We start from the raw sequence: 9,336 nt of genomic DNA, 5'->3' as shown, positions 1-9,336 counted from the left end.
TTGCTCTTATTTGTTCTTTCAAAACCTATGCTTCATTTAAAGACATTCAAATTTTTGTCTATGGTCATGCACAGTTGAACAAATATTAGTATATCCAATTAACATTTTTTAATACCTTGTTATCACCAAAACTCAAAGGGTAATGTTAAACACATTTTTTCCAACAGTTTCAAGGAATTCTTGTAATTACACTGTAATCAAACATTCATATTCTAGTGGAAGTCCTTGGTGGAGTCATTTTCCATCAAGAAGAGTAGACGTAGGCCGAAGCAAGGACGAAAGGGCGAACTACTATAAATCTTAGTGTCTTCTCTATCCTTTTTAATTTCGATTAATTGTGTATTTCATTGCTTGATAAATTGCAAGCGTAGAAATTAACAGTGATTTAAGTTTATTCTATTAAACTTGAATTTGTTCTTTGAATTAGCTTTATCTCACTTTATATAGATCACACTTAGTTTCAATCTATTGTCTATTTATCAAACACTTACACAATTGTGTTCATTAGTATAATTGATTAATTGCTCTCATGTTTGGTTTGGGATTGAACTTGTTTTGTAACTTGTGTGAAATTTATTAATAATAGATTGTTAAGATTTGACTTAGAGTCTCTCAATTCCAAGTGAATCTTATTATTTGTGCATAGTCTTAATAATTTTTGTCATAGCCATTGAACCTTGCATAAATCCAATAAGTCGTAAATCGTTTTCTTCAAATCACTTTCTCTACAAACTCGATAAAATCTTAAATCTCTATTTACCCCTCTAGTGCATATTACCTTGCCATATAAACCAACAATTGGAGCCCTCATTCAATGAAGTAAATTAATAAAATAAGCTCAGTTGATAGTAACATTACATAATAATATATGTAAAATTTGGGATTCAAATCCGACCACCACCAAAATAATTAACGAAATATAAGACAAGAGGCTATATCACATAATTACAACGGTTTGGCTTTAATATATACAAAAAGTTGGTTGAAATTGAAGAATTTATTAAAAGTGGCCGACTAAATATTTTGATTAAAACTAATTAAAGATAAAATTTGTGAATAGTTCAAACCAAATAACATGTTATATAAAAGAAGCAAATAATAATTTTGTTCTTTAAATGTGTGAAACACTATCACTATAATCCTTAACCCTATCAAAATTGTGAACATGTCGTTAGCATCTTTCTTATTAATCATTTTATGAATTAAATTGGTTGAGGAAAAATATATATTTGAACACAAAATAAATTATCTAAAAACATAGTATTCTATAATCAAAATATTAATAAAAAAGATAATTATAATTAAGGGTTAAATATATTTTTAGTCTTTACATTTTGCTTTCCTTTGAAGAATAGTCCCTGCATTTCATTATTTTTAAAATCCTTGCATTTTATCTCCGTTATCAAAATTAGTCCATGCTATTATTTCTCTAACGGAATGCTGATGTGTTGGTTAGTGGATCTCAATTATTTTAGGGTTAAATATATTTTTTGGTCCCTATATTTTGCGTGACTTTGAAGAATAGTTATTACATTTTGGGATCCACTAACTGCCACATTAGAATTCCGTTAGAGAATTAACGGCAGAGACTAATTTTGATAACGGAGATAAAATGTGAGAATTTTAATAACATTGAACGAAATGTAGTGACTATTAATCTTCAAAATGGTGCAAAATATAAGGACTAAAAACATATTTAAACATGTGATTAATAGAAAAAGACATTTATCTAAATATTATCAAATGTCCCGTATGTTCATAAATGAAATCAAATACTCCTTTCGTTTTAAAATAAGTGTCGCTTTAATCTTCAAAAAAAAAAAAAAAGTGTCGCTTTAGTAAAAAAAATTTGTTTTATAATGAATGTGGCTTTACATTTTCAATGCAACTTTAATTTTTTTTCTTCTAACTTTATCCTCAATAAATACTCAAACTTTTTTCTCTCACACAATTTTCAATGTAACTTTAAGTTTGTCTTGTTGCTATAAAGTAAGGTTATTTTAGTAAAATTGCTATGACATTTAACTACTTTATTTCATTTCTTAATCGGTGTGTAATTGGCTAAAACGACACTTATTTTAAAACGGATGGAATATTGGTTAAACTAAAGAAAGAAGGAATGATGAGACAGAATACTGTTGCTGATGTTATATATTCAAGTGAGAGAGATCCGCAAGAAAGATGTGTCGGCGAGACACGTGGGTATGAGGCACAAGTAAAAGGGACACAGTTTAACAGACTAATATGACTTGGCTTGAAGAAATGATGGTATAGGGTGCTAAAAAGAGAATGGACAAATGAGTATGCGTGCCACACTCATGTTACTATGTCTATCAAGTGTTGCTTTCTCAACCTACTAATTCAATGGGAATTAGGGGACACAGGGAAAGTGGTTATTGGAGGGGTGTATTTATTGTCAAAAAGCATTGCAAAAATCAAGGGAAAAGAGAGAAAAAAAAAATAAAAATCCTTATCATCAAATGTTGTTGACAGTTCATAAAATGAAAGATTGATGTTTTTTCTTGATTTTATAACTTTTTTTGGTTAAGTGCACATAGTTAATAGTTATACTTATCATCAAAATATGCATGCGATGCAAGTGTAGATAGTAACAAGTAATGGAGTCACAAAAGAGTTTAGTCTCTTCCCTACACAATAATGCCTGCAGGAGCTAGTGCTTTATTTCTTTTCTTGCACATATCTTTTTCTCTATCACTCTTTGTTTTTTCTGCAAAGAAAACGTAAAGGAAACGCTTCTATGCACCCTCAAAATCATATTCAAAATTCTCAACTTTTTATTACTCATAGAATCTGCTTCTTCAAGCTAAGTATTTTCTTTTTTCCTTTTTTCACTCACACCTCTCTCTTTACCATTTTTCACTTTACTTTTGAAACTAAATCTAGTTTAGAGTAAAGCAATGAAGGAGAGAAACAAAGGTGTTGAAGCTTATAGCAATGACATGGATTGCTACTATTCTACTTCTGATTTTCTTCCATGTAAGAAGCATCCTTCTTCTTCTTCTTCTTCTTCTGGAGGAATCTGTGCTTACTGTCTTAAAGAACGTTTGGTCAAGCTTGTGTGTTCAGATTGTGGAGAACAAAGGCTTTCTTCTTGTTCTTGCTCTGATGAGATCACTTCGAATCGAAATTCATGCTCTGTTGAGGTAGGAAGTGTTGGAAGAGTCTCATTTCTTATTGAGAATGAAAAGAATGAGACAAACCCAAATCCATTTCAGCATTTGAATTCTAAGGTCAAGATGCAGGAGAAAGAAGAAGAAGAGGTTGTGGTGCTTAAGAGAAGTAGTAGCAGTTGTGTTGATATAAAAAGACATGGTTTTTGGAGAATTGGGAAGCTATTTAGGAAGAATAAGAAGAACAAGGATTGTGGTAGAAGTGTTGGTGGGTTTGATGAGAAGAATGAGATGTGGGTGGTTGATCATCATGGAGGTGTGTCAAGATCAAGATCTCTGTGCAGTTTCAGGGGTGGAGCTATATTTGGATCTGAAGATGGTGGTGATTCAGTTTTATCAGGTGCTAGAAGCTCTATTTCTGCAGCTAGAAGTTCAGGTGTGAATGGTGGTTTGATGTTAGAATCAGGTAGGAGAAGTGGTTACAGTGAAGCTGAACCAAGAAGAAGTGATTTCTTCTATGAATATGAAAATGGTAGAAAGAGTGGTGTAATGGAAATTGATGGAAGCAGCTACAATAGGCGTGTGTTTTCACTAAGAGAGAGTGATTTTAAAGGCATGGATGAGTCTAGTTTTATTGATTTAAAGCTTGATTATTCATCTGAATTAAAAATGGCAGATACACTCTCAGCTTTTGGAAGCATAAGAGGTGGAAATTTCATGACACATGATGCTGGTGGCGGTGGTGGTGGAGGTGATGGAGGTTCATGTAGGTTCACTATGAATGAAAGAGGAATTAAGAGGGAAAGAAGAAAAAGTATTAAGGGTTGGAGATGGATTTTCAAATATCATTCAAGTTCAAGGAAAAGAGATCAAGACCTTATGTTCAAAACCTAAGATCATCGTGAGCTTAGATCAGTTGATTTGAACAATGAATAATATATGTAAGATTCGGGGTTCAAACACTGATCACCACCGGAAAAGAAAACAAAACCTAAGAAAATATCACCAAATACATCTTCCTATGTAACTTCATTAGTCTTAGTCTCTGGTTTAAATTGTTGTAGTTGCTCATTAGACATTTTATCTTTTCTTATCTACTAATTAATGTCACATTTTCTTTCTTCAATAATCCTTAATACATAGAACTTCACATTTCTTGGTAAGTCCCTCTGTCAATTTTTTCTTCTATGCCAGGAAAATGGAAGGAAAGTGCCTATTAATCATAATATAGAATTTTCAATGTAGAAAACTGTGTGATGTTGTTGCCACAATAGAACTATGTCAACAACTTTATACATTGGTGTCTGTCTTATTGAAAGAAAATGCCAGGAAACTGAGAAGGGGATGCTATTTTGACTGGTCCCATGTTTGATTAGGCAATTTTGTCCTTAAACCATTATTGGCCAAATTTGTATTGACTTTTATGAATTAGCAATTTCATATCTAATATTGTAAAATGTAAATCAAAATAGTCATTTCTTAACTTTGGTAGTTAGAAAACACCGTGGATTTTTGGTGAGTTTAGTCAAAATGATAAATAAACATCATGTATACTATCAATTGGTCACTCACAGATTCAAACCTTGAAACTTGTTTATTGGGTGAATGTTATATCTCTAGAAAAATAACATTAAGAATTATTCAAGAATAAAGAGCATCTAATCATAATGTACTATTTGTCACAATTTAAGGAGGTGTGGCTGAAAAATAGAAAGTGAAAGAATAAATCATGTAATTAAAACTTGCCAGCTGTGTCTTGAAAAATTCTTGATGCTATTTTTCTAGAGTCAAACCAACCAACAACATGGGGATTTAAGAAAAGGGGAATTAAGAATAAAATTATTTATCAACTTATATAATTTTATATTTATTTTTCAACTTAATATGAAGTCAAAATTTAACAAAAGGAGATTCATGAAAAAAATTATTTATGGAGGTACAACACATGTTTAATTACAATGATTAGTGCAAAGTTGTCCACAACTAAGATAATGCGCGAGAATTTCAAATAGGATACTTAAAAGTTAAAACTAAATAATTAGAAAACATAAACAAAACCAAACCAAAATGCTTTCATGATGGACTCTACAAGCAGCCATAATTCAAAATAGAACCTACTAGCTAGGGCCTAATTTTGTTAATCGTATGAAAAGTGGACCATATTTCGACAACAACCATATAACAAAGACAATTGCTTTTCTGACATCCAATGTATCTTAGAAATACATGTAAAAGATTAAAAAATTCAACAGTAGTTAACTGCTGTTAGATTTCTAGTTAAAAAGTCAGCGTTAATTAACTATCGTTGGAGATATTTTAGTATGTTAGTTGTGTTTTTAAGAAGTTTATGCTAAAAAAGCAATTGACGATAATGAATTGTTAAAGTTGAAATGCTTGAACTACATGAACCCCACCTACGAAACATCCACAAATTTTTTTGTTTGTTTTATTTTGCATGCCTGGTCCAATCTCTTCAACTTGACAACTCAGCATCCTACTCTAATCCCCAAATTTTATTCTATCTCCCCTTTTTGGTTGAAACTGTCCAAATAGACAAAGCTAACAAAGCTTACCAAAATGGACTCTTTCATTGTGATGTGGGGACCAAATTTGAAAATCCCAAAATAAGTACTCTACTTGCTTATTGGAAAAAATTAATTTTCTTCACTAACTTCAGTCAAACATGGGCATTTTATACACGTTTGGTTAAATTATCATTCATTGACCACGTCAAAATAAAACCTCATATATATTTAAGTTCAAGTTCATCCATTTAGATCAACCTCAAACAAGTTATTCTTGAATATAAAGCTAGAAAAAAAATATTTAAGAGTAATTGTGAGTGAAGAGAAGCAAAATTAGAATATAGAATATGTATGTGACTAGGCCTCTTTCTTTGTACAAGAAGTCTGAAGAGGCTCTCTCATTGCCTCCACCAGAAGGCCCTAATTCTGGTGTTTTGGTAATTCAAGATAATGATTTGAAACCAACCTCTTGTTTTGGGTTGGGAGAGTACCATGAAGTTAAGGGTTTGCCTTTCCCTCAAAACATGAACCTTGAGCTGTTTTATAGATCAGGCATTTCTCTTAACAGAACTACTCATAAACACAATGTTGCCTTCATTCCAGTTCTTAATCAGCCATTGTCCTCCAATCAATACTATGTGATACATCTTCATGGCAAGAAAAGAGGGTAAGTCTTAATTTTGTAAAAAATAATAATTTCTTAACTTGGTTGCGTAGATCACTTATTTTGCACCAATTCAACCGAACGTCAGTTATATAGTAGTACTACGACATAAAGTTGATATAACGGGGAATATACTTAGGTGACATTGAATTTCGATGACTTTGGTGATACCAGTGTATTTTGATAAGAGATGGTTAGGAGAGAGATAGCGACAAAGTCACAAGTCACCGAAACTCAAAGTCACCAAAGTGGAACCCAAATATCAAACGAAAAATTTAATCTTGATCATCAAAGCAGGCGTCACTTAAGCGGAATTAAAGATGGATTTCTCATTTTACATTTTATAGATTTTCATCATTATTTCAACTTTTTCTAGTATTGTAGCATAAGGGTGATTCAATTCAAGTATGTGAACAAATCAAAGTCACTAAAATTTCATCATGAGTACATGTGCATGAGTTTGAATCCTCTAACTCTGTTGGACGATGCAGCGGACTTCAGAGCTGTTAGATTTGAATACAAATTGGGTTTTGATTCAAATCCAACAGTTCTAGCACTCGCTGCCACGTTCAGGGTAATAGAGATAGCCGTGTTGAACCAATTTTAAATTTTTGACATGAATGATTAACCTTCTTGACATGTTCAAGTATTATACTGATGTAATTTGGTTTTTCTTCTGTAGGGAAGCATACAATAACTCAAAGGAGGAAGATGTGGACACATTCTGTTTCTACAATTCTGTCTCTGAAGTACCACTTCATCCTTTAGATATCAGTGACAAATATCAAGAGTTCGAGATCTATCCTCGTAGAAGCAAAGTTACATTAAGGAGTGGTTTCTCAGCTAAATCTGTTGCTGAAGATGGATACCCTCCACGGTTTTTAAGTAGAAGGTGGAAATTGAGTGCTTCAACATCAAGTGATTCAAGTCTTGGAGAAGCATCAGGTGTAGATGATTCCCTCCGTGCCGGGAAACCAGAATTCAATTTCACCATAGCAAACAGATGTTCAGAAAGTGTTGTCGTGGGAAAATGGTACTGTCCCTTCATGTTTATCAAAGAAGGAACTCACAGAACATTGAAAGAAGAAATGAGAAAATCGATGTTTTATGAGATTACACTAGAGCAGAAATGGGAACAAGTGTTTTCATGTGATAATAATGATGGTAAAAAGGGAAATACTGTGAATGTTGATGCTGTTGTTCAAAAAGAAGTGGTTGTAATTGCTGGGTGGGAAGCTATGATGGATAATAAGATGGATGTAGCTGAAAGTTTTTTGTGGTTTAATAGTATGAATAATGTTGGAGAAAAGAACAGTGTGGGGTTGAGTATGGCAATTGTTGAAAGAATGAAGTGGGAGGAGGAAAGGGTTGGGTGGCTTGGTGGGAAAGAAAAGGGATTTCAAGTTAAGAAAGTGGAAGAATTTGAAGGGACTAATAAGGGATGGAAAAAATTTGGATGTTATGTGTTGGTTGAGACTTTTGTTATAAAGAGATTGGATGGAAGCATAGTATTGACCTATGCTTTCAAACACCATCATCAATTAAGGAGTAAATGGGAATGAATGTCTGATCCATGAGAATGAAAATAATGGATAGGCTTGTAGTACTCATATTCAATTTTGTGATCTTTAATTAAGAAGAAATTTGTTTATACATTCATTTTTACAGATTTGCAGTGCAACCATTTTGATATTGCAGAGATTATAAGGATAAACAATTGAGATCTTTCTCTCTCACAGTTTCTTTTGTTTTATCATCAGCCCATGCAAACCAAAACTTCTAATTTTATCATCAAATAAATATATTTTTAATGGAAAAATGGGCTATGACCCAACAAAGACAATAAAACAAATTTTCTTTTATAAATAGACTCGGGTCGTGCTCCGGTCCGATTGGTAAGGTCCGGGCCAGCTGTCTGATCCAATAAAAATGTGACACACTGTCTTTTGTCTTTTAGCAAATGGTCAAATTTTCAACTCACTTTGTACTTACCACTTTGCCCTTTTAATAAAAAAACTATCCAAATCATCTTTTTTGTGTCTTTTAAACAAACACCCCTAGATCTTCCTTAAAGAAAAAAAACCTAGATCAATTCATTTCATTCACTCGTGTTTTTTAATTTCTCAACCAAGAACCAATAACCACCACTGCCTAAGTCTTCTCTGCCACCAACAACCAGATCTGCCTCTCTGTCCAAAAAACTATGTCGTCTTTTACTTACACACACGCACAATTTCTAGTTTTCTTCCTTGTTCTCCCTCGCAAGTCATTGTTCATCATCGTTGATATCTACCCATAGTCATTGTTCATTGCAGTCTAAACGAGTTCGACCATTGTTTCTCCAAGACCATTGTTGACCATCATTCATTCAACTTCCACATGTGTGTGTTGGTTTTCTATCTTGATTTACATTATCCATCAGTGAGGTATGTATAATATCTTTCAAACTCATTATTGTTGTGATTTGAATAGAGTTTCACGATTTAAGCTATATGTACTTAGAATCAAGAATAGTTGTCAAAGATAATTGTGCAGTATTATTCATAGGTTAAATAATTTTATAGAACAAACAATCATTTCAGTCCTTTGACTATTATGATTAAATTAGGGTTCCACGATGAACCCCTTCTTATTTGTTGGAATTCATTAACAAAATTTCCATTCAGTTTATTTATTTTATTTGTGTTGAGATTTAAATTAAACTATTGCCCGTTCTTAATGCTTTTGCAATTGGTTAACTACGAGAGTAACCTTGTAAATTGATTTGTAGGGTAAAAGTAGGCACCGACAATCCGAAATCTCCAAGTTCATTGGTCTTTTTAACGACTTAATCTTTTTTAGGTTAGGTTTGTGCTGTCATGGTATTGATTTTCCTTCGTTAGCGTAGCACTTAACTCCAGTTGGTTCTACACAAGTTAACCTAGAGACTTATAACGAGTAATATCGTCATGGCACATTAAATCAATGATCATGAAATAAGTTGTTTAATTTCTCAAAAGATAAATTCCATTCAAAG

General features: G+C 32.6%; 2 protein-coding genes across 2 annotated transcripts; both read left to right on the top strand.

Annotated features, from left to right (window-relative positions):
• The first annotated feature begins 2,313 nt into the window (after window positions 1-2,313).
• Window positions 2,314-4,294, top strand: LOC25497318 (uncharacterized). The gene has a single exon (XM_013597238.3). The coding sequence runs from the start codon at window positions 2,919-2,921 to the stop codon at window positions 4,023-4,025; it is 1,107 nt and encodes a 368-aa protein (XP_013452692.1). The 5' UTR covers window positions 2,314-2,918; the 3' UTR covers window positions 4,026-4,294.
• Window positions 4,295-5,896: 1,602 nt separating this feature from the next.
• On the top strand, window positions 5,897-8,056 carry LOC25497319 (uncharacterized). Its single transcript, XM_013597239.3, has 2 exons — window positions 5,897-6,323; window positions 7,003-8,056. Exons 1-2 carry the CDS (start codon window positions 6,004-6,006, stop codon window positions 7,880-7,882), a joined length of 1,200 nt encoding a protein of 399 aa, XP_013452693.1. The 5' UTR covers window positions 5,897-6,003; the 3' UTR covers window positions 7,883-8,056.
• The last annotated feature ends 1,280 nt before the right edge of the window (window positions 8,057-9,336 follow it).

This window comes from Medicago truncatula, unplaced genomic scaffold (assembly GCF_003473485.1).
Source record: "Medicago truncatula cultivar Jemalong A17 unplaced genomic scaffold, MtrunA17r5.0-ANR MtrunA17Chr0c01, whole genome shotgun sequence".
In the NCBI taxonomy this organism is placed as follows: domain Eukaryota; kingdom Viridiplantae; phylum Streptophyta; class Magnoliopsida; order Fabales; family Fabaceae; genus Medicago; species Medicago truncatula.
This window is presented reverse-complemented; position numbering and strand designations above follow the sequence as displayed.

Coding starts and splice junctions, on each gene's coding strand:
- LOC25497319 (XM_013597239.3), top strand. CDS start 6,004: ATGTATGTGACTAGGCCTCTTTCTTTGTACAAGAAGTCTGAAGAGGCT. Junction 6,324..7,002: donor CTTCATGGCAAGAAAAGAGG/GTAAGTCTTAAT, acceptor TTTCTTCTGTAG/GGAAGCATACAATAACTCAA.
- LOC25497318 (XM_013597238.3), top strand. CDS start 2,919: ATGAAGGAGAGAAACAAAGGTGTTGAAGCTTATAGCAATGACATGGAT.